This window comes from Hydractinia symbiolongicarpus, chromosome 2 (assembly GCF_029227915.1).
Source record: "Hydractinia symbiolongicarpus strain clone_291-10 chromosome 2, HSymV2.1, whole genome shotgun sequence".
NCBI classification, from domain to species: domain Eukaryota; kingdom Metazoa; phylum Cnidaria; class Hydrozoa; order Anthoathecata; family Hydractiniidae; genus Hydractinia; species Hydractinia symbiolongicarpus.
This window is the reverse complement of record NC_079876.1, coordinates 17303446-17330606: the sequence shown is the minus strand read 5'-3', so window position 1 is coordinate 17330606 and position 27161 is coordinate 17303446. Positions and strand designations below refer to the sequence as shown.

Here is a 27161-nt window from a genome sequence, read left to right as displayed (position 1 = left end):
AAAAGATAGAACCTACGTGTATTGTTGAAAACAATGGAAGAGCAAGAAGAATGTATGGTGGAAAGTTATCTTAACTGCAACAACTAATTGTTACATAAAAAGCTGAATTGTACAAAATATTTTGAATAAATTAACAAATATAAAGTGAATCTATTAAACAATATACGCTACTTGGTAAGCTGTAGGCACGGAGTATTCTAGCATGGTTCATTTTAAGCCTTTATGTAGGCCTATAAGCGTTATGTTTCAAAATTGTCATCATCAGTTTACCAGGTTTGAGAGTTTTGATAAAACAAGGAAATTTTGACAATTTTGTAGAAAATTTATATAAGAGATTTATTGAACATGCTTTCCAAAAGCATGTTCAATAAATCTCTTATTCGGGAAATAAAGCAACTTGCTCTTTAACAAATTCACGACAAGCGCATAATCTCTTTTCGTATTTTGCTGAATCGACACAACTATATAATAACGGTTCATTCTGAATTATGCATGTTTTTGTAAGCATAGAATATGAAGGCGCTGTTAAACGGCTTTGGTAATCCACGGAAGCACATCGGAGATTTCTAAAAATAGCAAAGTAAACGAACATATTACAAGAAGTGGACTAGAGCATCCATTAGCCACTATTTGTGTCTGGGAATAAGCAGGTCATCATAGAGTTCCATAGCGCGCAGGTCATGGCACTAACAAAGCGCTTGCAGCGACAAATTTTTGGCTTCTTTTCTTTTGCCTTGATATGCAAATCAAACTTCATGGTCCGTTTTTCATAACTTTTTTAGTTAGTGCTGCGAAAAGAGGCAGAAATAAATAATTCTTCCTGATGATTTTTTTCACTAATTTTTCTCTTTTAATCAACGTTTAACTTTTCATAACACGTTTTAATGATGCTGTTAACCGTCTTTGTGGCAACACTTATAAAATGTTAAAACGAAGAAAACTTAAAATTATTTACTTTTACAAAGAGGCAAGCAAGTAAATTGTTGATGTTGGTTTCAGCAGCTAACAACTATAGCTGTAAGCTGTACATAACCCATACATGTTGTGTTGAGAGGAATAAAGTATTGGTCATTAACACTATCCTATCATTATCCGTACTAGGCTAGCCCTACAAGTACTTTGCTGCTGACCAGACCTGCGCAATATGAAATTCCGTGAGGCTTTAAGTTTTAATAAGAACTCATTGTACTTACTGTTTTTCAAAAACCTCCTTCGTGTTGACGTATTTAAACAATGTGTTCTCACACACTAAACCTAAACATTGGTGACTCATAAGTTAACAAGTCACAGAAAAAGATCAGACAAAAATTGTGACTCTATTTCAAAGTTTTACCCTTTTTTCAGGTGTGAAAAAAATATGTTGACGTCATTTTGCCCTTAAATGTGCTAACAAACATTTGAACTTTGTAGCAATACGTTATTTCCCACCCACCCACACACAGCACTTAAAACGCTCGGCCTGAATAGGGTGGGTTAATACGTACCCAGACTACATACATGCTAAAAAGCTTTTCACAAACAAAACATAGAGTCAGAAAATAATTTCCCCACTTACCATTTCTCCAACAACTGTCAATGCAAGATTCATCAATTGAACTTACAATCACTCGCAGTGCTTTCCTTTTGGTCCAGGGAGCTTCGTTACTGCAAAAGTTCTAAACGACAGCAGGATACAGTTAAAATGTGTTCGCATAAATTCTCGGAAGCATGAAGAGGGTATATATAAACTTAAAAACTTAAAGATGCGTGGCAGGGCGCAAAAATGATTTTCAGCAAGGGCGTACCATCTTAGGGCGTACAATCTAAAAGCGTACAATCTAAAGGCGTACAATCTAAAGGCGTACGGGAAGTTGCGGATACCTGTTTTTCGATGTATGCATTTAATCTTTGCAACATTCCCTCGTGTGTGAACTCGTGTGGGACGTAAGCTTTGATCTAAAAGATAAACAAATTTTACTGATTCAGTCTTGCTACTTCACAGGTAAAATCGCCGTAAATTATTCCTGTAACGCAGTCTTGCCTGTAATGTTAAAACAGTGATTTTACTATAAAAGATCCTTGTTGGTGAGTTTAATGTTTGGGGTTCCAGGCAAATATGCGATAGCTTTTAATAAAGGTTGCTATTGTCTTGATAATTCAGCCTTTGCGCGCTCCTTAAATTTTCACCCAATAAAAAAACGTGAGAGTAAAACGCACGTTAAAATAGTTCTTTTTTCTGTAGACTCATGAGATAATGAAGGATGCAAACTTTGTTAAAATTAAAATGGAATTTTTTTAAATATTTTCAGGTCTACCCTATCTTATCGGTGAAAAATCCGTGACGAAATTTTTTGGTAGGTGACGAAAATTTTAACCGTCGAAATTTTTTTATCGACGAAATTAATGATCGACAAATTTTTGTCGTCAAAAGGAAGATATATTTTAAAAATGAATTACTTTTGGTCGTGTTCTAAGAAAAATTTGGAGGTATATAGTTTTTTATAAAGCAAGAGATTGAACCGCCGGTGGTGTTCTTAAATTCAGTGGTTTTCTTAAATAATAAACTACAAGTTTTCGCCTATTTCTTTAAGAGACCTTAAGATCACACTGCTATTGACATTTTCTTGTCAGAGGAATGGGTTCGAGATAAAATGAAAAACTTCATAGACGATTTTTATTCGTTCGATTTCACGGGGGGTAAATTATGATGACGATTTTAACATCGACATTGAAGTGGTGGAGACGAACTAACGTCAAATATTATAAATGAAGTCGGCGATTGTGATTGTAACGTATGAGAAGAGAATAAAATAAAAGATAAAAAAAATTTCACCAAATATATCCGCCGAAATATTTCCGTCAGTTAAAAATAACAATTTTTTGCCAGGTGATTTTTAACCGACAAAATTAATGACCGACGGGTTTTCACCGATAACGCTTGCCTAAACTGAAAATGATTGGTATTGACTAAAAAATTGAACTTGAATCGTTTTTCGGTAATACCTAAGACGCAATCAGCTTTTTGTTATTATTAAATGGGAAATGTTTGTCAAATAAAATACGTGAACATGACATGTGAGAAAATTAAAAAAAAAGGGAAGAGAACATCTTTTTGAAAATTCTTGTTTACGTTTTGTTCTGAGTCATTATATTTGTAGGCGGTAAAAATTAGGTATTTCAATAGATAATTTTCTGGAAAAAAGTTTAGCCACTTTTATCGGATAAGCTATTCAAATTTCAGGCACAAAATACAGAGGCCGCGGGCCATGGAAATAAAAGGGTTGCAAAATTAATAGTCAATGAATTCCCAGATAAATTAACACTTTATTCTGCCTGGTGTAACATGAGCTGTAAGAGAGAAGTTAAAGGTAGATAAATAAGTGTAGGAACAGTCAAAGTTTTACTTTGTTTTGTTTGAAGTTGTTAAGAATTTCTTTCACGATTCGTTTCACGGCATGCTCGTCTTTTATGTCCACTGTGTAAACATGCGGTCTCCCAATAAATATTTCCATGTAAGGATGTTGGGACATAAGCTAGTAGAAAGGTTCATATAAAAAAGGCTCTCAATACATAAACATTGGCGCAAAACACAGTTATTATAAAATAACTGCAATGAAATAAAAACGTCACATATTCCAGATCAATCATGAAGATACTGAAACTTAAATTTAAGTATCAAAAATTATAAATAAAATATAGAGTGGAAAAGAAAGGATATAAATGACTTCACGGGGAGCAAATATAACTGAAAATCTATTGCCTAAAGATACAATGTAATGAAAAGTTATATGCTGAGGAAGCAGTACACTTGATATGATATAATAGCAGAATGATTAAACAGAAAAGGAGTGCAAGAGATATGGTAAGCAATAGTATGCTAAAGAAAATGTACATGCAATATGATAAAAAAAAGCGATGTAATGACGACCTAATATGACAGGAAGGTTGCTTAATAAGCCTCAGTGGTCAAATCAAGAATCTGGTGTGATGGTCATGTCTCCTCAGTGACAAAACCGTTACCTTTCTGGAAGTTGGTTTATCTTTGAAAAACCACTTCTTGTTGAATTTCACGTCGTTCACACGACTGACAGGCGGATCCCACTATGAAAATATAATAGTAGATCAGGGAATTTTTAAAACAGTAACTGAATTTATCATAAAAAACAGCAACTTGGAGAAAGTAACACAACATCTCTACCTTGGGGTTTATAAATACTGCTCCTCTCGCAACTGCTTCCAATGGCGCAGGTCCTTCAAAAGGAAATCCTAAACCAACAAATATCTAAAAACATAACTTAACATTTTTAAATCCATGTTTTTTGAGAGAGACAAATCGACTCTCTCTCTCGATTTCTAAACATATTCGACAAATATCTAAAAACACAACTCAAATTTTTAAATTTATGTTTTTCGTGAGAGACACAATCGACTCTCTCTTGATTGTTGAACATATCTGACAAATATGTGAAAACATAACTGAAATTTTTAAATCTATGTTTTTCGTGAGAGATACAATCGACTCTCTCTTGATTGTTGAACATATCTGAAAAATATGTGAAAATATAACTGAAACTTTTAAATCTATGTCTTTCGTGAGAGACACAATCGACTCTCTCTTGATTGTTGAACATATCTGACAAATATGTGAAAACATAACTGAAATTTTTAAATCTATCTTTTGTTTGAGAGACACAATTGACTTGAGCATATGGAGTGTGTAAAAGTGTTTGAAATATCAAAATTTCAGAGTTTTAATAGTTTTTTTTTTTAGCTGAAGGGTTGGTTGGATCAGGGGATTTAGCCCGGAGTCACAAAGCTATAGGTTCGAAGCTTACTGAGCGCGTGAGAAAATGAAATTTGGAAATCTAATTCATGTGGTAAGATTGTGAGAGGCAACGATGTCTATGGTACTCTTTAGTTATACCTCGCTCTGGTTTAGCGCTGTGCGATTCAGCCTATTACAGCTTACTGTTTTTTTAGATAAAAAAAGAAATGAAAATGTTTTCATTGGCAACGATAAGTGCTAATAAAAGCATTAAGTCTGGATGGTAAATTGGCGAGATAAGAAGCAACAGGTTACAACCAAACAACAACTCTATTACCAACCTTTGTACTTCGAAGCAACTGTTGATAATCATTCCAAGATACAAGACCATGATTGCTAACAAAACCAGGAACGTTAAACAATCCACTCTGTTACGTAAAACAACAGCAAATTTTCGATTAGCTACCGTATTATTTGCGAAATAAATTGTTTTGCGAAACATCTTGTTTCAGATTTTGCCCAAACGAAAAAAAAAAATAGTTCCACATAAATTTTTAAAATCAGTCATTCGCAAGAATAAATTCTGCAATTTTTTTCATAATTGTATCCGCAATAATGTGTACCACAATTTTTTTAATTTCTTCGTACTTTGATTTCCTGCAGGATCCTAAATTATTCTATGTTATTTGAAAATTTCTTATTATTTCTCAAAGCTATCACAAAATGCTGATTTTGAGAAAATGTAAGCTTTTTTGGATCATTTTAATCGCGGATAAAACTAATAAAACGCCTACAAAAACTTCCATTTCCCACACTTCAACGTTGTCTCTAGATGCTGGAAGAATGTGGGTTTGCTTGAAATAATTTGCACTGCGTGAAACCAACATGCAATGGGAAAGGTAGATAACAATCCAGTATCAGAAATTTTGACATAATACCAATATTTTAGGGGGTTTGTGTCTTATTTATTGCATTTTGTCCATAAAAATAGGTTCCGCAAAATTTTTTCGCAAATACTTTATGTCTGACGGCAGTTGTAACCCGTAGTGACACACTGTTGTCTGAAAGGTTCAAACCTATCACAAGGCAGTTATCAAACTAAATCGTGAAATTCCTTGTCTTGGAACTTCTTCTTTTAACATCTATTCGGAAGTTGAAGCCAATCTCATAGAACACAAAACACCCCCCACGGAAAAGAAGAACGTTAAAAATATCAATAATAGTAATAAGGTTACCTTGTTATCATTAGTGGTTTGACCAGATGTCGACCAATCAGCTCCAACTGTTGCTTGCACATGAACATACTTTCGTAGCACAGACAGAAATGGCGTACATCCCTAAAGTAAACCAAATATGATATTTAAAAGCAACGCTCGCATGTGAAACCTTAAAAAAGCTAGTCATTCGATTAGTCATCCCCCCTAAAAACACGAAATTAAAGCATCAAAAATTAGGCAGAGGAGAGTATTACAGGAGTAAATCTGAATCAGAAATTTAACATAGATCACTCAAACAAAGCGTGGTATCCAGGCAAAGATAACCATGCGCTTACGAAAAACGCTTTTTTGCAGTACCCGCTTGACGGGCAACATGAAAAAATTGCAAATTTATATAAACCAATTTGCAGGTAACACGTAACGAAAGAGTTGAGCAAACGCTTATCGTGAAAACATTATCAAATTTCTTAATATTCCGCTATTAATTAGTTGCGAACATTTTGGGCACACACAAGTGACTTGGGCAAAGACTAGACCTGTACCATCTTCTCTATTTATAGCTAGAACGCTACTCTCTAAATTATATCAGAAACACAAATGTGTTAATTTCTAAAGCTTCTTGCATACCTTCCACATATAATTTTGCTTCCCATACACTAGTGCCCAATTCTTCTTCTTCGTCGTTACATCTTCGTTAGTTTTCTGCGTCACAGCGAAACCAAGAAACGAATTGTCTGGTGTGTGTGCTAAAAGATCAGATTTAAATTGTGGCACAGCCTTCACAACGAAAACAACATAAAGCATGGAAGTCAGTAAATGTCCACTGTAATTAATTGGGCAGTTCCAATTTGACCTTACCCAATAGAAATAAAAAGGAAATAAAAGGTAAAGTGGACAATATAAGAAGGAAATCTCCTTGAAATGTTTTTTAACTCAGTTTTGCTATTTTAAAAATTCTAATTTTGTTTTATTATATCTTGAGAGACAGTACACAATAATTGGAATTGATTCTGTCTGATTTTAATCTTGTTGATCTGATATAGTTGAAAGATATCAAATCACAATATTTTGACAGTTAAACAAACAACATATCTGCACAGTTTAGAGTTGTGCGTAAAAAAAGGAATATCAACACATAAGTAAGGTGGAATCAACTCCAACATTCAGTAAAGTATAAACATACGGAAAAGCGTCATATACTGCTTCAGATTAAACTGCCAACCAAAATACGCATTTTTCTTCTCTTTCTTTTTAAAACGACCAGATGCATCAACTTGACTGATGTCTTGCGTTGCTTCGTCGCCATAATTGAACTTTGGTTCCGTTCCGAATGTATCCAAAATTCGAAACTTGCACCTTTGAGAGAAAGATTCACCTGATATGATTTTCAAAAGAGTGGTTGGAAGAATTTAGAATTTATATAGCTTTATATAGCTTTTTGCCAACATTTTCTCTATAATTTTATTAACCTTTTTTTCAAGTAGTTCTGTACCATGTAAACTTCACATGCTTTTTATCACAAACAAATGTCACTTGGAAAATTTAAAAACAAATCTGTGCATTGCTTCGAACTTCGACAATGCAAAAATACATGCATCAAAACAGACTGAAAAAACCAATGAATCCAAGGTTTCTGCAAAAGGTTTGGAAAAGTATTTAAGTTTGCAAGCTTCTTATCTTTAATTTTTACTGTTTCCAAAGATTTTTGCTAAGGCTTTTAGCATACTTGAAAATTCTCACGCACATAACATGTCTGGACGACACCCTGCAATTATTAACAACTCACCTTAGTTCAGTCACGTTGAAGCCAGCATGCTTTAGTGATAACAAGCCATGCATGTCAGTGTAAATCAGATCGTTCTGCGCTATCCCAACAAGTTGATCACCGCAAGGGGATAGTGACTTCTGTGAGCTGAAAATGGAAAACATTTCTCAAGAAGTAACTGCACACTTTTAAAGGAGAAAAAATTGTTGGTCGATTTTAAAGTTTAGTAGCCTAAGTGACGGTGGCTAAATGATCTTCTACGGCTGGTTTCCATTTGCCTGCATTTTCCGCTCATATCGAAAAAAGCTTACGATATATGTTTTTATCGCATGCGAACTGAAAAAAAAAGTTCCATACACACACAAAAAAAAAACTTGCTATACTGAAGAATACAACCCAATGAAAACGAGCCTTTAAATATGGAGAGACGGAAAAATATTCTCGCATAGAAAACACACACAAATAAGGTTAGATTGCAGTACTAAACAGATACTGATCACCATTGTTGTTGCCCTGTGAAATACGCGTTGTATTTGGGACAAAATACAGACCCAGCTTTTACAGAAGATAAGCAAATGTCGGTATAGATCTTACATTTCAGACAAGACAAATAATTCAAAAACCACTTTTGAAAGGTATTACAACTAGTTGATGGGAAGACAAGAAAATCTTTTAGGTAATCTGAGGATTCTCATATATTCAATGACAATAAAAACGATACAGGGTATCCAAATATCTTATACTGCTGCGAATCCAGCATAAACTTTAAAGTCAAAGAATTGTGTTATGATGTTAATTAAACCATAACCAGTTAAATGAAGAATAATTTTACCTGCTTCGAATTTCCTTTGTACTCGTTGCAACGTAAACATTATGTCCAAGTATATAGATGGCTGCAATAAGGTCCGCCCATTGCAGGAGCTCACCAAGTGGGCCACCTTTCTTAGCATTGTCAGCCCAATTCCAGCTTTTCTCCGCAAGGATACCAATAAACACTAATATCTGTAATTATAAGAATAAAGTTTTCAGTTACATACTAACAATTCACAAGCCTATGGCAAGGTTGTAGAAGGATGTTGAAGTTAATTTGGTAATGCAGTGAGGAGCTTCCAGTTTGAGAATTATATTTTTTTAGTTTAGAACAATCATTTTAGCAATTGATATGGAATTCCTGTTGTTTTCATTATACAAGTAGCTGTGTAAAAGAATTTAACTTTCAAAGTAAAAAAAGTACTAAAGTAGCCAAGCTGTGCCATTATAACATTGCATGTCTACTGTTTATATTCCAAATATAAAAATACTTTAATTCGACGAGACAATCGTCATGTTAACCTCAAAATAATTCTCGAACTCCAAAACTGCTTACATGGATACAATCCTGTTTAATTGATCGCTCCACTTTGTATGTTTTTTTATATACTGTAACATAATCTCACACAATTTTTTTTTTGTATTTTTGCATCATCTCTGGGATTTGCAATGTTACTATTGCTGCGAGGTTTATAGGTATAATTTGGAAAAACGATTGTAAAAAATTTAAATATATGGAAATACGCTCATTTCACACAGCTATTAGAAGCTTAAAAACAAGATAAATGTCTGACAATCTGATTTATCAGTATCTATAGAAGTAATATAGTAGAATAGAGGAGAATAAGGGATTTTTGACAATCACAATTTAGGAGAACTGGAAAGTTTTGAGTAGGCGTGTGGTAAGTTGTTCTTGAAAAAAAGATTTAGGTCTTTCTATCAATATAATTTGAACAATTTGGTAAAAAATTACTTAGAAGACATTCATCTCATTGTGTCATTATACACTTACATTTTTCTTTCTTCTTTTCCCAAGATTTTGTTTTGTTTTTAACGCACCAAATGCTGACACCCATTCATTCCATTGCAGTGAGATTCGATTCTTTATCCATCCAGTATCTCTTGAATTATGAAGTATTTGCGTTAACAAGATATCGTTTTTGTACCTTTCCGTTTCCTTAAATTACAGAAACACAAGAATTGGCAGTGTGTGCTTCAATTTTTCTCAAAGAAAAAATATTATCCGTAGGTAAGTAATCTGTAACTTTTGATAGAAATTTTAAAATTTGTTTGTCGGTAAATAAAAGTTTACAAAAAAACTCTGACTTTCCCATCATATACCACACTGTTTTTTTGTTTGTTTATTCCATATGTTATGGGTATTTTAATTAGATTAGTCTTTTAAAGCTTAATTCACACCACTACAATATCTGAACTTGGCCTTGTGTAATTATACCTTTAGTTTTGTGGCCGATCTTTTAAAGCTAAAAACAGGAACATTTTATCTGACCAATATAGCTCATAAGGTAACGTTGAAGTTTTGAATTAGTTTCTTTATTATAAGCCTGATTGTGTCTTTCGGTATAAGCATATCCCAGTCTGATTTCAAATTTTCACTTGCTTATAAGAAAATAGTAAGTGAAAATAGTAAGTGCAAATAGTTCATGCAAAATTTTATTTTAACTAAATTCAAAATTATACGTCATTGCAAGTTTTTATCAACATACTGCCTCTCTCATTCTTTGCAATCTCTCGTGACCCAACTTTATTCGTTCATTTACTATAGGACATTCTTTCACAACCTGAAATCGCAAAAATAAATATTCAATAAGTAATAAGCTAAAAAATCTCAAGAGCTAAAATAAAATATAAAAATATAGGTCTTGCAACAGACTAAGCTTTTAAGATTTTTCACAGTTTTCACTATAATCCCAAAAATTAAATTGCACTAAAATCAGACAGAAAGACAGTTTTACAGTACAGAAAATTCTTATTCATGTAAGGTTGCTATTACAGTGAGCATATATACGCAAAAAAGTTGATCATTGAAATAATCATCAAAATTATTACCACTATTGACGTATAACGAAAGAATTTATAACAATGGCAGCTTTAATCATGTGATTTTAAAAAACTTTTACTTTACAAGTTCTCATATGCTATTTAGGTAGAAAGACAACTGTTAAAGCCAATGTTTTATATAGCACAACACTTCTCGTATGGAAAGAAAAAAACATACATACCTCAGAAAGAAATTTCAGAATAGAACAAGTGCTTCCATCAACACCAAATCTTTTAAAGCAGGGGTGAGATTTCCAAAACTTTGACATCCACTGAAACAAATTACAATGTTGAAGTTAAATCATTATGCCCGCAACTTAAATGTGCAGAAAATGGTAAGCAAAGAATGACAGAAAATAATAACAAAAATAATAAAGCACGTACCCTTGCTTTCTGTTCGCAATTTGGGAAAGCTGGATTGGTTGGAATGACGCATGTTCTGTTAGGTTCTACATCTAAGGCGAGATTTTAAAATTTAGGAAAAAAATTAATTTTCATGTTTTGAGGATAGGATAAATGTGCATAAATCGAGTAAATATGCAATTTTATATATTGGTAAAATGTGCTTTACCAGAGCTTGTATAAATTGAGTTTATCTCACTATGGGAACTACTCATTGAATTTGTAGGCATAATAGGTTTAAATAAAAACCATGACAAGCTTAAGTTTTAAAACTGTAGTGAAAATAAGATCTGAGATACACTTTGTAACTTTTTCTGCAGTCAATATTATATATGTGATGAGAAAAACTCAAGAAGGGTGAAACAAGTGCATTTTAACAATTTAGTAGAATGTAAAACATAATGACATTTTTCTGCATCTTAAGGCTTTGTTAATATATAATAAATAAACCCAAGAATATAATAAGTTAAATCTAATCTGACAATATCCATAACTTTTACCAAAACAGGGTCAAGCCATAATTAGCCCAAGTTCTTCGTTGTTGATACACTGCATAAATTCATAATATCTGATTTTTATCTTTACTCCTTTTGTTAAAGAATCTTTGTTTAAATGCTAGTGTATGTTTGGTAAATCAGAAGTCTTACTAATAATAAATTACAGTAATGCTTCTAATAAACACCCCCCCCTTTCTATTAAACTCCCCCTCGAATAGACACCTCCTTTTCAGTCATTTTTTAAATAAACGACCCCTTTAATAGACGCCTCCCCCCCTCGAATAGACGCCCCTCCCTTATAAGGGGGCGTTTATTCGATAGTAAAAGTACATGAAAAAATTAATAACTGTTATTGCTTTGTTCTTTTAATTAAAAGGCAATTTTAATGGTGCTATTAAAATATAGAAATTTCACAAATACAACTAAACACAATCTCTCATATTTGATACATCGGTAAAATAAGGAAATTTTCTATAAACACCTTTTTTCCAAATCTTAGGTTTAAGGTTAGATATATTGTAAAGTTTATATTATAGGTATCCTTAAAATAGGTATCCGTCAAAAATTTAATAAACGGAATGGAATTTATTCGAAGCATTACGGTACTTAAGATTTCAATTCAAGAGTGGGGAATAATTTATATATTTGCCATGCAGAAATTTATTCAGCAAATTTTGAAAACAATTAAGAATTTCGAAAGTACTTTCTATATAACATTATTATATTGTATGTATTTTCACATATAAAGGTTTTTTTTTTTAATGAAACAGTAATAATGGCTCTTTCCCATCTCTATAATAATACGCTAAGTGTGTCTGTCTGTGTGTCTGTGACAGGCAAAGTGGATTTCTTCATTCTCCCTGATGTTGCCGAAAAATGCATCTCTAATATGTCAAATTTTCTGACGTTATGGCGCGACGAAAATAACACTACTTTAACGTCAATATCCTATATAAAATTAATGAAACCATTACAGTGCACCTAAAACTTTGAGGCCAAATAACTTGGAAACGAGGTGGTGACGTCAATGATTTTTTACCGCGTGGGTAACTAGGGACCACCTAGGATCAATTTGGGTAATTTTCCCAAACCCGGATCCCCGAATCCGTTTCGGAATGGACGGGTTGATGACGTCATCAAAAAACCTTTAAACCCTAATAGTTCTGCAACCGTTTCTCAAAGGTACATCATCTTATACATTTTCTTGATCAGCGTTTCAAGATCTATGCGATGGAGGCAACAGGTATACTAATTTCTAAAAAAATATTTAGGGTTTTGACAGTTCTTTGCTGACGTCAGCAAAATTTTTAATCCCTGATATCTCATTAGGCGTTCGTCGAGAACATATGATTCTGTACGTTATTTTGACCAGTGTTTCAACCTCTACACATTACAGACAAAGAATAAACAAATTTCACAATGTTTTTTATCTGCACTGCACTGCTGACGTCAGCAAAACATCTAGAACAACTTTCTTTTTATTGACCTTTTGCCTAAGTGGATTTATCCATGGGGTTTATACACTAGTACTCACTAATTAACTAGGAATGGAAAGGAATAAAAACAAAACGTGCAAGCAAATTGACACACTTCATAGACTAAGACAATGACAGCAAAGAGAAAAACAATAAACCAAACTATATTTTGCAAATTTACTGTCCGAAACACTTTTTGGGTGCCCATTTAAACACTTGCATTAAAAGATTCAATGTATTTATGTATTTTGTACTCGTACTACAAACATACTTGTCACATTCATCAATTATTGTAAAATTTATCACATGTCAAGATCACTGGAAAATGGGTGAAAATAGGCCAAGATAAAATGTTTCTCATCCTTGTTACTTTCCAAGTAATGTTCTTTACTCATTAGAAGTAAAAAAAATATATATTTGTCAAAAAATACCTCCTATCATGCGATTTTGTAAGTGCGAAATTATTAATTTAAAGTGGTTTATTTTAAAACATTTTTTACAAAAAGTTGCATAAAAACTCACTAATTTTCAACTCACCCAAACAATGTTTACCATCATTGCTCAAGAAGAATCCCTCCCCACACATCGGTTTTTGCTTGCATTCTTTTCCCTGGCTGCACTCATCCAGACCTAAAACAACACACCAAAAAAAAAAACGAGTTAGTATATATACATGGTGGGAAAGCAACAATATAAATTTTGTTATGTAGCTTACTTGTATACATAAGTAAACTTATGCCTAAACGTGCAATGCTAAGAAAAAATATTATATGGAAAAAATAAGCTTCCTTTTACCTAGCTAAAGGAAGAGCCAAAAAACGCATTTTTTAGTAATTTCCCTCTCTAAATATTCATTTTAAAACATTTTTGAAAATACAGTTCTACAAAAAATTATGGTACATTTTTTACTTTTTGTGTGTGTGTGAAAGATGAATTTGTATGGTTTTAATTTACATACTTCAATAAATTTAAATAATACTATTTTAATTTTTGGAAAGAATTGTGAACATAAATGACACAGACAACAACAACACATTGATATATACCTAAAATATTGGTTTGATTAATGATAAGCACATTTCCAAAAATTAGCAAAAAGATAGCAAAAATTAGAAGCTTTTCAAAACACCTGGATGTTATTTTAGGGTGTCTCCAACAACAAGGCATTGATACAGTACTGTTGCATACTAAATATTCTTATTATATTCTTTTTTCACTATGAATAGCTACATATCTAAATAACATGAATTTTTATTAACAAAGCAAGAGTAAAATGATATGGAAACTTATACTGTGTTAATATTCAATTACACAGATTCAGAGAAAGTATATATACTGAAGCAAACAAAAACGTGAAAATTAAGGAAATGTTTTATGTTTTCATTTGCTTATACTATTTATAGTACAAAAAATATACATTTTTAGTCAGTTTACACTTGCTTACATCATCAGTGTACACCAAAAAAAAATAGCATTCTACTGTGATGGACGATCTACAAAAATGTTACACCAACTGGTCTCAAGCCCCTAGACTTGCTCAATATCAATCAAAGTAGAGAAACCTTGTAGACCTTATCGTACAATGACTGTAGGAGGAGTGTGAGAAGGTTACACTTGTAGTATAAATATAAGGATAGTATTTATTTATCAGCAGTTATACTAGATTTTCTAGCTTTTTTGGCAAGAACGGATGCCACGTTCCTTCCCTGTACTAGACCCTGATTTTCTTTACAGAACTCTATTATTCCATTTGCTGTTTCTTTGCTTCATCATGAGTTCTATCAACAATAATAATAAACAAATATATTTATTTAAACAATGGTTAACCGAAACTGTGAACTTGTGTATTTAAATCTTGTATTCTTGGCTGCCTTAAAAGCAAAATATATCTTGCACATTCAACATAGTAAAACTTTGAAAAAAGCCAAGATTTGTATATACATATGTTTTAAGAATTGCATACATATGTTCTTGTTGCTTAAACAAAATATTGTTCGATGTTTTAATTCATTAATTCTTGCTCTGTTTTAATTACTTTAGACAAGCACTTCTTCATAAGCTAGCTACACAAAACATTCTCTTCAAAATGTAAAGCCACTTGAATATATGTTTTGAATATGTATGTTTTAAATACATATTGTGGAGCATATCTGAATAGTAAATGAGTATTGTACATAATGAAAAAACTTAATAAATAAACATTATAAAAAAACCTTGCTAACTTGCTGGCTTCCTGCATTGCTATATATAACATACTTAATAATAGCTAGCTAAATATTATATGCAATATTATAATATATTAACCTTTTCCACTCCACAGGGATAAAGTGTCAATTTTGTAAACAAAAAGAGAAAGAAACTTACAATATTTTTGAAACCTTGCCCCAGCAAGGGGGCGTTCATCCACGCCCCCCTTGTTTTGGCTGTTTGTGTTTGGTTCTGGGAATCCGAGTGGAAAGAGATCCGGAAGTTCTCTTTTTCGACCATGTTGTTATGCCAACGAATTATTCAAATTATGCTGCACCATAGTCTTTCTTGTGACTAAAACTGAACCCTTGTTGCTTTAAAATAAATCTAGAATACATGGTTAAAAGGATAAAGATTTTTCGTTCTTCCATTTTTTTGTGTTGTTATGATAAATCATTATCACGCAGTTACTGAAAGGCGCCAGGTTCAGGCGTTCAGGGCCGTTGAGCGCTTTTTTACATGCGCCTGGCCTGAGATTTCTAAGAAATCGAAAGACTGCCCCCAAGCGCGGAGCTTCATGCCGGAAATGTGAACACACTACAGCAAAGATGGTGTACTAGATGTGGCATTTGTTTTGTAAACCAAAACCAAAATTACCGCTTCGTTTGGTTAGAGTAGCTGTTAGAAAAGCAGCAATGCAGCCTGTTAAATCAGAAAATGATTACCGAGAGTACAGGTTATTATTATTTTTTTTACTTGTTTGTGGTATAGCTAGCTATATATCTTATCTTAATTTTTGAATCTTCTCTAAGGCCATGTGCAACATTTATCTTGAATAATTTTCCCGTCGTCTACGGTTGCCTGTGTCTTTTTTTATTTTGTTTGAGTTGTGCAGGTGGTGGTATTAGCTAGCTAGCTAGCTTTAGTTTTCCTGATATTTAGTAGTATAACTACCCTGTCAATTGTTACTTGGGGTAGGGGGGATATGATAGTCTAACAGAATTTGACGAAATGATTTACTTCCTTGTGTGAAGAATATTTTCACTCAAGATAAAATGTATTCGTAAGAAAAATTTATAGAGTATGCACTCCCTAGCTTTTTTATATCTTCTCAAGGTTTTTCTTAGCTCTGAGTGGCAAGGTAACATCTGATTGCATCAGTCCATACCATCTAGTCATTGTAATGCCTAACAATGTTGGGTTTCTGTTTTTCTTTACCAAGACGATTAGTGACCTTGACAAGTTTTGGCGCATTAAAATTTGAAATGGTAAGGACATCAGGTTTGTATTTCCAATTACAAACAACAATTACAAACAACTACATCTTCTTTGGACCTCCAAACCATCACTATTATAATAATTGTCTGTAAGGACACGATATACCTTTTCAAGAAAATAGTTCATTAGTTTTAAAACCATGGCTTCTGTTTGTCCAAGATTGTGTTCCTTGTGGAGCTCCTAATCCTCATCAAACCCTACCATACACTTTAGCAGTTATGATGAGCTCAAAAGTGATAAAAATTGTTGATTAATATAGATATTACCATGTCATGAACAAGTGAGTTTATTCTAGGCTACGTTTTGACTGAACTTGCTGCAAAAGACTTTTTTATTGAAGTCATGCACAATTTAAATGTTTAACATCACGTTTTTTTCCAAAATGACACTAGTTCCATGTTATAGGCTCATCAGCAAAAAATAAGGGGCCTGGGAAAAGCAAACAAGTGCCATATTGGCAAAAAAGTTATGTCAAACAATTTACCTTTATAATGCATTGATAAAGTTTGAATGCATATTCCTTAACAGGTCTAAAATTACTGATGACAGAAAATGTCAAAATTTGCTATTACTTAAATATGACATCATAATTTATGCAGCATAATTAAATCTGAAATTCTTTAGATGTAAATATCTTGAGAACGAAAAGAGCTTTTTAAAAAAATTAAAAAGACCTTTATTAAATAACTTTTTAAGCTTAAAGTGATCCCAAGGTACTTTTACAAGTTAGACTCATCTGAAAGATATGCATGAGAAATGCTAAATGATATATTTACTTTTTGTTAAAACTTCATGTATATATATAACTCCAGATATAGCTTTTTAAAATATTTATTTTTCTTGTTGCTCAACCGCCATCTTGGTTATCTTTGACCTTCTTCTTTGTTAAAAATATTCATTCTAGCTCCAGTCTTTTTTAGTGGCACGTGCCCCTGTTACGTATTATTTCAGTGGCGCTTTAATTATTACTGACTGCATAGCCAGAACATATACTTTTGCACGGCAAAGTGAAAGAAAGCTCTCTACAAACAGTTATTTTTTTTAAAAAAAATTAAGATAATTCTGCATAAAGTTCTTTACGAATGATTATTTTTTTTAAAAAAAATAGAAATAATTCTGCATATGTTCTCACATAGCTGAGAACATATGCAGAACATGATTTTTATTTCAAAGGACTTTTTATTTGAGACACAAGTTGTGCATGATTTTTATTTCAAAGGACTTTTATTTGAGACGCAGGTTGTGAAAGCTACTGATCATTCAACATGTCACACATTTGTGTATGGTTTTTATTTCAAAAGGATATATTTTGGAAGGCAAATATAAGTAACAAAATATCAAGGTGTGACTATAAGCCCATAAAAGGTTATAGAAAAAGTTGAAGGGGGGAAGGGAGAGGGGGCTGCATCACCCCTCCCCCTCCAGCACGAATAGGATTAAGGGCGGTTACAACCTTTGTAGTTTGAGACGGCACTCGGATTAGCCGAGGTAATTACTGACATATTTTCAAAACACGTACCTTCACGTCGGCAATTATTTGACGTGGTAAAATCGCACATAAAAAGTCCCTAGGCCTTGTGCGATAAGACGTGTAAAAGATATAACAACGGAAAGAAGGTATTTGTTTTTCCACAGCATAGCTCAGTTGCCTTCTACGGCAATGCACGAACAACAAACTCTTAGCAAAAAACAGTTAGTTTTGCGCTTCAATTGCATCATTAAAAACAGTTTGTCACCAATGTAGTTTGATTAAATCATTGCAGAAAACGCTAAAATATATTTAATAAAATGCCGTTTTTTCTGCGTTGAACTTTAATATTTACGCAATTTAACTATTATTATTTTATTTCTTATTTTTCTTTGCTTTTCTCCCGTATATAAAAATAATATTTTTTATTTAGGAGGTCGCTAAAACATTTTTTGTGTCTTCGATGTCTCTTGCTTTTGTAACCCTGCTTATTTTAGCGCGCTATCACAAAAGGGAAAAATGATAGTTTAATTTACTAGACTACGGTGATGTTTGCACTACATATTGGAAGAATTGATTTTTTAATATTTTTTAATAAAAAATATATCCATCTACTGAGTAACTTAGGCAACCTCGTCCCCAAGGATTGTTGAGAACAAGGTTGGCAATACTCACTTGAGCACCATACCCCGCCTAGGTTGACAGGTTATAGATCAGTAATTTTTACAACCTGTTTGTTGAAATAAATTCTTTTAAATTTGAAATTAAAGAGATCATGCACACACCTGCTGCTAATATCTTATTTTTTTTGTTTTATTGCTTAGACGGCTAGAATATCATGTTGAATTATTTTTTTAAACAAAAACAAATCATTCGTACAGAGATCGATGTGGAAAGTACATAGGATTTTTTTAACTTTGTTGCCACAGTATATTAATTGTTTTTGGCTATGAAAGTCATTAATAATAGCGAGTGAAAGTCATTAATTTGTGAGCACTACTGAAATACTACGTAATAGGGTCACGTGCCACTAAAAAGGACCGGAGCTAGTCTGAAATTTTTAACGAACAAGTAGTTCAAGGCGGCAAGAAAAACAAATATTTAAACGATATCTGGGTTACATGAATTTTAACAAAAAGTAAATATGTCATTGGGAATAACTTATGAAAATCTTTCAGGTAAGTCCAACTTGTAAAAGTAACTCGGGATTTAAGTTGTTGGACTTAAATTATAATATTAGTCCAACATCATTTTTTACCTGGGTTCCCTTTAAATATGACATCATAATTCACGCAGCATAAATAAATCTGAAATTCTTTCTTGCAAGTAGAGTAATAATCTTTTTAAAGTATACTCGCAAAATCTTTTATTATTATGTTCTTGCGCTATTAAAAAATGCTATCAATTATACTAGCGCTGCCATCTTACTCTCATTATTTAACTTGCATTTATTAATACTTGTTCTCTCAAATATTTGTACCCTTACACCCTTACTCGCGACTGGTACTGTAAGATCATGTGATTTTGACAAGCCATTAAGGAGATGGGGTTTAAAGTATTTTTGATGATGCCATTTGTTGGTTCCGGTGTATTGGATTGGGTTGATTTAGTGGAATTGACCCTATTTTCATTCCAGGTCCCCACTTACCAATGCTCAAGTTGGCAGTGATTTTCACCCTTTTTCCAAGTTATTTAAAAAGTGCAAAGACTTAACAAATAGTTAAATACTATTGACGCCATTTTGTATTATTCCATTGGCACCAAAAGACATCTAATTTGCAAAAAATGTATATCTTCTTTGCCTATTACAGACAAACACACAGTTAGTATATTATTATATAGGATTTTCAGGGTTGCAAAAGTGTGGAATAATCTTTAAGAACATGTGGTCTGTAATGGAATGTAGAAAAACCTTTAAATTGTCAAGATATTCTTTTTTATAAGCTCTTACATTGCGCATTCATTATGTTTTTAGAATTATAACTCTTGAAAATGGAATCAAAGCCACGCTAGTGTCAAATATCAAACCGAGCAAAAATCTTAAGATGGACAAGAATGTAAACATTTCTAAAAATGGAACTAAACTTGTAAGTATGAAGGAATATTTATCCAAAGCTATTAGTTTAGTTTCTAAGATTACGCTAAGTTAAATCGAATTATTGATAAGCTTGAAATATTGTGTGTGTGTACCATTCAATAGTTGCACATCTCCCCCCGAAAATGGTCTGATGTACTTATTCCATAATATAAGTTTTCAAGGTACAATGCATTTACAGTTGCATGATTTTACTGAGAAATTCTTATTTTATACATCAGTTAACTCCATTTCATGATGACAAATAGTTAATTCTAGGCTACACGTTTTTCTTGCCACAGCCCTTGTAGCTGTCGAAACATAGCCTAAACTTTTTCAATACATGATAATAATTTTTATTATTATTCAAGGACAATCACTGAACAGATAAGTGATAACATAACGTTGCAAACAGGTAAATGGAAAACTGGAGGGCACACATATTGCCTCATTAGCAGATTTGTTATTGCGCTCTCTTATATAACTACTTCCTTGTTTGTTTCTGTTTTAGGCTGCAACTGCTCTCTGCATTGGCACTGGTGGATATAATGATCCTAGTAATATTCCTGGCTTGTCCCATTTTCTTGAGCACAGTGAGTAAAAGATGTGTTTCGATAAAGTCATTTATTCTATTCTATGTGATTTCCAGGCTTTTTTTATTTGTTTGTTTTTTGTTTTGTTTTTTCTCTCTTTATTTTGATATTGACAAGACTGTATTAGAGCAAAAAAGTTTGGATAAAGACAGTGAGACATTCGCTTGTCCATATAATTGATATTTCAATCTGCTGTTTTAAATTTATTGTCTTTGCTTGAGTACTACCAAGTTGATTTAAATTACGTTAGATATTAAACCTCCCTCTCACCTTCTAAAACAAAGGAGGGAGGTGGGAGAGTGGTTGACAATCTCCTTCAAATCAATAGTTGGGGAGGGTGTTAATAAATTGGGGCAGGTAGACTTGCATTCAGAGGTTTAAAAAAGTCAGGGGAAGAGGGGGATTTTTTTTTTTAATCAGTGGTAACTCTTGGTGTATGGAATACCTCGAATTGTGTTTCTGTATTTCCTAACTGGTATATGCTTTTGTAATGTAAATTTTTGTTCCTCACAATGTTTTTTTGACTTTTATAAAAGGATGTACGTTTCTTTAGTTTCCCCAATGTGTTGGTCACTCAGGAGGTACCTAATAAAAAGCGATTTACAATGGGTTTTTACAATATGAAGGGATGATAATAAAATGAAATGGGTGGTATACTGTTCCGCAATTTAGTGTTGTATCCCCACCCCCCACAACTAGGTTACCAAGAGTCTTATCTTTATAATTTCATTAATACATGACTTTTTTCTAGTGGTTTTCATGGGTTCTGAAAAATATCCAGATGAAAATGATTTTGACGTGTTTATATCAAAGCATAGTGGTTATGACAATGCCACAACGGATGACGAGCGGGTATGTAGTATTTTAAATTCCTCATTTTATTGGTTGTTGACAAGCCCTGAATTTATCAAAATCAACACTGAAAATTCTAACATAGTTCTGCAGTCACTCTAGACTTGTGTTGTTTATAAGTCTGACGCAAACGTCCTTGCACTGAGATACACAGACTTCACCAAATATACAGTGATGAGCCCATTTGTCACTTATTTTAAACCTCTTTTTTGTTTGAGAGAATACAAGATGATAAATGATTTTGAACTAATATGGTAAAGCTTAGAAAATTGCTTCACAACTCTTTCTAAATATTTTAAAAATTATGGTGTAGTTTATTGCTATTGAATTTCTCGTTTTATAGGCGTGATTGATATTGTATCACAGTGTTGTGTAGTGTGTATAAATAAACTTCGTTGTTTGTTTCATCATGAAGCAACTTGTTGTTTATTTTATTGAAAATACGATATATTTTTTTAAAGAATAACAACAGTCTATGTTATGATAAAAACCAACAAAGTTAGTCTCCTTTTTTTAGTTTTATTAGCCTTTTTACCAGTCATATAACAACTATATTTAACTATATATATTTTTGCAAGTATCTCTAAGTTTTGTTGTGTTTTTAATCATAGTACCAACAGTAGCTTGCAAATTATGTTATGAACTAACATAAACTTTTTACTTAGACAACCTACGAATTTGAGATTCAGCCAGGACACTTAGAAGAAGCACTAAAGAGGTATTTGATGCAACTTCCCTTTCTTATCAAACTATCATCTCTCTAATACGAGATGCACATAAGAGATAATAATTATAGAAACTACTCCTCATTTAAAACTAACCTTCCTCTGATGATCTTACAACAAATATAACAAGTAGTCGTGTATTTTATAAGCTATGCTGTAAAAAAAACCTTGAGCTGAATTTATGTTAAAACTGCTATGTGTTTTGTTTATACATAAAAACCCTTAACGATACACGTTTTTTGTTATAAGCAAGTAAAAATTCAAATCTGGCTGGGATGTGGGTATGCGAAAAACACAATCAGGCTTAGAGTATATGCTTTTGTTATGCTTATTGTAGAAACAATTAGAAAGTTACATTGTTGCTTTATGTGATAAAATTAAATACTCTTAAAGAAACAACAACTAAATGTATATTTGCACAGTATAGTGGTGTTAATTAAGTATTGTGTATAAGGAATAAATAATCTGTGTCTGATTAGAATACCCTTAACATAGGAAAACACACACATCCAAAGGACTTACCAAGGCTGCATAATGCTCAAAATATTCTCTTATCTGAGCCTTATATTTAAAGTGTTATGCTTGTATAAAAAAAAATGTAAATATTTAGTGATAAATAAATTTCTGTGTTATTTGCAAAATTTTTACTAACATAACATTGATTCCTTTTAAATGACAATCTTGCACCTTCACCATCACTATTTTCTTTATTCTGGTTATTTGACAATTTCCTCCACATGGGAATTTAATAGGAGCTTCCATTCCATCCCATTCAAGTTTTATCAATTATCATAAAACTACAAAAGGAATATTTCCAGAATTAAATTCATTTTTTGTGTGTGGTTGACAGATTATGCTACTTTTGCAATCTGTCAACAGCATGTGAGACAAAGTTGTTTGTTTTTAGATTCTCTCAATTTTTCGTTTCACCATTGTTCAAAGAAAATTCTGTTGAAAGAGAAATAAAAGCTGTTGATAGCGGTATGTCGTATTTGTAATTTCTAATTTTTATTTAGTTTTACATACTAATTCTCTGAAACAGATTAAATTTTGTACACCAAACTTTCAAACAATCTCTTTTGTGTTTTTACTGCATTCAGAGCACAGTTAGAAAGGATATACCACCAAAAAAATGTTTTTCCTTTTGATGAAATAATATTTGGACATTGTAGAGTTTAAAGAAAGCCTGCCAGATGATCAGTCACGATTATTTGCTATCATGGCATGTCTTGCTAGGAAAGACCATCCGTTTTCAAAGTTTACGACAGGTGGGTAAAGTTTTTTATACATACTGTAAGTTTGCAAATAGGTCTGCCAAAAAAGTAATATTTCAAAATTCTTTATGCAAACATCTTTATTGGCTATGTGAGCCTCTGCATTAGTGCGGTTTGAAGGTTTATTGGAATTTTATATTTTGGGTTATTGTTTTTAGGGAACAAAATCTCATTGTCTTCACAACCCAAAAAACAGGTATATATCCTTAACTTTAACTTTGTTAACAAGTCTTTAAGCAATAACTAAAAATCTCTGTTATTTTAGGGTATAAACGTGATGAAGCAACTTCGAGAATATTTCAATAAATTTTACTTGGCAACTCCTGTAACACTATCCATATCTTCTACAGGTAATTAATTTTTTTTGGATAGCTCCTTATCTTTTTGTGTGTTAGTAAATTAAATTATAAAGAATTAAAATGCCTTTGAATTAAACGACAAAACTAGTTTATGATTTGATAGATATCCAGTCCTTTTCTTGTGACGTCAGCGAGTATTGGGTTTTTAGCCTCACTGAATGCTTGATTAGAATTTCACAATAAGCTCTGTTAATCCTAATGTATCTGTTTATGTTTTAAAATAACACTGCAATTTTTAAGAGACGCTGGACACTCTAGAAAGTTGGGCAAGGAAATATTTTTCACCTTTAAAAGCCAGGTAACTTTTTATTCAGTGTCATTTCCACAAAAACTAGATAATCTTAGAATCTGCCACAGTGATTAATAGGAATAGTATTTCTGTTTACTGTTGTATTTACTCTCACCTAAATTGTAAAGTACACATGGCAATTAGAAATTTTATTTCTTAACGAAACGAAATTTCATTTGTTTTTTATTTGCTCCCTTCTGTTATTTAACATCAACAACCACAAAAGAGAATCTAAAATAACTTGTTTTTAATTACGATATTGTCAGCGAATTGTGAGGTAATTTCACAAATTAATGTGGTGTTTGTTATTGCTTAGTTTTACTGTGTTGTTCACATTTGTTTTTAGAAAAGAAGTGATACCTTTATGCAACATGACGTTAAAACTAGATGTAAGTGTTTTGTTGTTCTGATTTCCAAATCAGTTTGTAGTAAAAGTGAAGATGTTCAATGATTTTATAATGATTGGGTAGTTGAAGTCTTATCTAATGGGCACTTATTTCTTTTTTCCGCTGCCAAATGCATCATTTTGTTTTTGACAATACCCACAATGATGTCATTTTTATGCCCAATTTCACTTCAACTCAATTGAGGGATTAATTCCCAGCTGTATTTGAAAGTCTAAAGTGTTTGCTGCTGTGATGAAGTTATTAATTGTATATGCTTTTTTATTTAGTACCTATTGCTAATATATACTTTAAAAATTTTTGTATAGAATCCTTATGAATGTGAACAATTTCACAAACTTATTTATGGTGAGTGCGTCATCTTTTATATTCAATGCTAAATGACACATTTTGAACTTAGTGTGTGTTATGTTTTGCATTATTTTCAGTGTGATATAATTGCTTTAGGCTATCAGCTTATTTTCAATTTTTAAGTTGACCAATGAGGTGCCTAGATGATATATATGTTCAGCAAGATGACATGAAATAACTGTTGTCTTAACAAACTATGGTTATGTTACATATCTCTTATAATAATATGAAGACTGCCTGCCTGCATGTCTTTCAGTCTGTAACAGGCAAAGTGGAAATGTTTATTTTCTTTGAAGTTGCCCAAAAATATGTGTTAAATGTTAATCAACAAATTAAACGTCACGACGTCAATAACATCAACTTAACGCCAATAGCTTAATTCGAACTAACAAATTCATTATAATGCACTTATAACTTTGAAGGCAAATAACTTGAAAACAAGATGGTGATGTCAGTTTTTTCCACCCTCATGGGTAACCAGGGATAATCTGGGACTAAATTGGGTAAGTTTCCCGAACCTTGATCCCTGAATGAGTTTTAGAATGGACAGATTATTGACGTCATCAAAAAAACTTTAGACCTTGTTACATTTGTAACTGTTGGTCAAAGTACATCATCCTATACATTTTCTCAAACAGCGTTTCAAGCTCTACACATTCTAGGCAATAGAAAAATTTGTATAGGCACTGTTGACGTTTCAAAACTCCTAACACAACCATATTTATTACCATTTTTTTCTGCATAAGTGGATTTTTCACAGGCCTTATCAACTAATTCCTAATAATATTTTTGTGTGTTCTCTCTTTTGTTTTCTTTACTATTTTTCACTTGCTTGTCGTAGTTACCTCGGTGAAAGAAACACACGAATTGCAATTAAGTTGGATTACACCGCCAACCATTGGACATTATAGGTAACGTTTAAAAAATGTTATCGTAAACGGCTGCTTATTTTTGCTGTGAATGCATCAGCCTATTGGTTTTGTTTATGTTTTTAGACAGAAGCCACACTACTATGCGTCGTGGTTACTTGGTCATGAATGTAAAGGGAGTGTGTATTCTTTATTAAAAAACAAGTGAGTATGAACAAGGAGGTTTAAACAGAGAAAAAAATTTGAATAGAATTTAGATGGACGTTGTTTAGATGTATATCCTTCTCTTTTTAAACTTCCTTGGTGTGACGCAGTTTTAAATTATTATCATTATTCATTTTTGGATTCTGTTTCCTTTTGTAAAAATATTATACAGTTTAACAAACAAAATGTTTTTCTTCAAGTTTGTTACTGACTGTAAGTTGTGCAAAAACTGTTGTTATCATTACTCCATTCTTTCCAACTAATCCGTGCCACTGTAAATAAGATGAAGTGAAATTTAATGTTTGCCTACCCAGCGAATTTTATAGATTTAGCATTTTTTTCATTTTTCACACTTTTGTGTTTTATAGAGGCTATATACAATCGTTAAATGCATTTACGGAGTCTTGGTCAATGATGTCTCTCTTTTATTGTAACATAGTGATGACTGACAAAGGAGTAAACAACATTAACGAGGTATAAGTCTGCCAAAACCATCTAATTGTAATGTTTCTAGACTATGTAGTAAAGGTTTTTTTGTTTTGTTTTTGTCTTCAGATCATACATACTGTCTTTCAATACATTACGTTAATGCATCAGACTGGCCCATCAGAATAGTAAGTTGTATGAGATAATTGAATGAGGCAGTATTTTCAACTATGTGTGCTGGATAACTTTACACAATTGTGAAACAGTTGTATAGTGCCGATCGCGAGTAATGCTACACGTCTTTGAGAGTACGAGTAGAAATAAATGCGAGTAAAATAGTTCAGAGTGAGAGTGCAATGCGAATGCGAGTTAAATAAATAAGAGTAATTTTTTTTAATAACGCGAGTATGCAATAATTAAACTACTGGCGAGTAAATAAATGTATCATGTTACTCGCGCGTTTTATTAAAGAAAAAACATAAGATGTCAATTTTAATGCACCATTTATTTTGTTTTAATTTAGTTACTCTCTTTAAATTAAAAAAAAAATGAAAGAAAATAATTTTAAGTTTAACTTTTCCGTCTTGGACTTATTAGTTCTTTAAGGTGGCAGTAATCCTTTTATGGCTGTCCAAATAGCTGAATTATTAACTCAGTGTTTTATTTATACCATTTTTTTACTATTTTAAAAAATGTAGGCCTTAATACATAATAAAGTGATTTTAACTTGACACCAAAATTGCTGAGTCAGCAGAAATTTCTATTAAAAAAAATTATTTAAAAACAAGAAAAAAATCGGCTTCTACGAGCTCCAACTTTTTACAATCTCGTTATTTT

The 27161-nt window shown here is 32.3% G+C and overlaps 2 protein-coding genes across 4 annotated transcripts in view; one reads left to right on the top strand and one right to left on the bottom strand.

The window, feature by feature from the left end:
• Positions 1-53: 53 nt before the first annotated feature.
• Positions 54-15607, bottom strand: LOC130629732 (alpha-1,6-mannosylglycoprotein 6-beta-N-acetylglucosaminyltransferase A-like). Of its 3 annotated transcripts, none has more exons than XM_057443065.1 (19): positions 15336-15607; positions 13509-13601; positions 10982-11052; positions 10780-10869; positions 10264-10338; positions 9549-9713; positions 8559-8728; positions 7748-7873; positions 7145-7317; positions 6589-6707; positions 5980-6081; positions 5086-5172; positions 4178-4261; positions 4000-4080; positions 3384-3512; positions 1861-1935; positions 1556-1655; positions 1194-1254; positions 54-566 (listed from the first exon to the last, which is right to left on the bottom strand). In XM_057443065.1, exons 2-19 carry the CDS (start codon positions 13555-13557, stop codon positions 377-379), a joined length of 1947 nt encoding a protein of 648 aa, XP_057299048.1. In that variant the 5' UTR covers positions 13558-13601; positions 15336-15607; the 3' UTR covers positions 54-376. The 3 variants fall into 3 exon arrangements, with proteins under 3 accessions (XP_057299048.1, XP_057299046.1, XP_057299047.1); XM_057443063.1 differs by lacking the exon at positions 15336-15607 and adding an exon at positions 14018-14166; XM_057443064.1 differs by lacking the exons at positions 3384-3512; positions 15336-15607 and adding an exon at positions 14018-14166.
• A 105-nt stretch (positions 15608-15712) lies between these two features.
• The window catches only part of LOC130629731 (nardilysin-like), a 31072-nt gene continuing 19623 nt past the window's right edge, over positions 15713-27161 (top strand). Inside the window, exons 1-16 of the mRNA XM_057443062.1 lie at positions 15713-15894; positions 19880-19991; positions 20490-20571; positions 21323-21423; positions 22089-22141; positions 23056-23129; positions 23321-23416; positions 23581-23618; positions 23688-23772; positions 24022-24079; positions 24417-24459; positions 24783-24822; positions 25667-25736; positions 25821-25898; positions 26267-26372; positions 26454-26512. Coding sequence (XP_057299045.1) covers positions 15779-15894; positions 19880-19991; positions 20490-20571; positions 21323-21423; positions 22089-22141; positions 23056-23129; positions 23321-23416; positions 23581-23618; positions 23688-23772; positions 24022-24079; positions 24417-24459; positions 24783-24822; positions 25667-25736; positions 25821-25898; positions 26267-26372; positions 26454-26512 — 1211 coding nt within the window. The 5' untranslated portion in view covers positions 15713-15778. The remainder of the gene's footprint in view (positions 15895-19879; positions 19992-20489; positions 20572-21322; positions 21424-22088; positions 22142-23055; positions 23130-23320; positions 23417-23580; positions 23619-23687; positions 23773-24021; positions 24080-24416; positions 24460-24782; positions 24823-25666; positions 25737-25820; positions 25899-26266; positions 26373-26453; positions 26513-27161) is intronic.

Coding starts and splice junctions, on each gene's coding strand:
- LOC130629732 (XM_057443063.1), bottom strand. CDS start 14,138: ATGCCTTGTTGTTGGAGACACCCTAAAATAACATCCAGGTGTTTTGAA. Junction 10,870..10,981: donor ATTGCGAACAGAAAGCAAGG/GTACGTGCTTTA, acceptor AATTTGTTTCAG/TGGATGTCAAAGTTTTGGAA. Junction 8,729..9,548: donor GGAAAAGAAGAAAGAAAAAT/GTAAGTGTATAA, acceptor TTATAATTACAG/ATATTAGTGTTTATTGGTAT.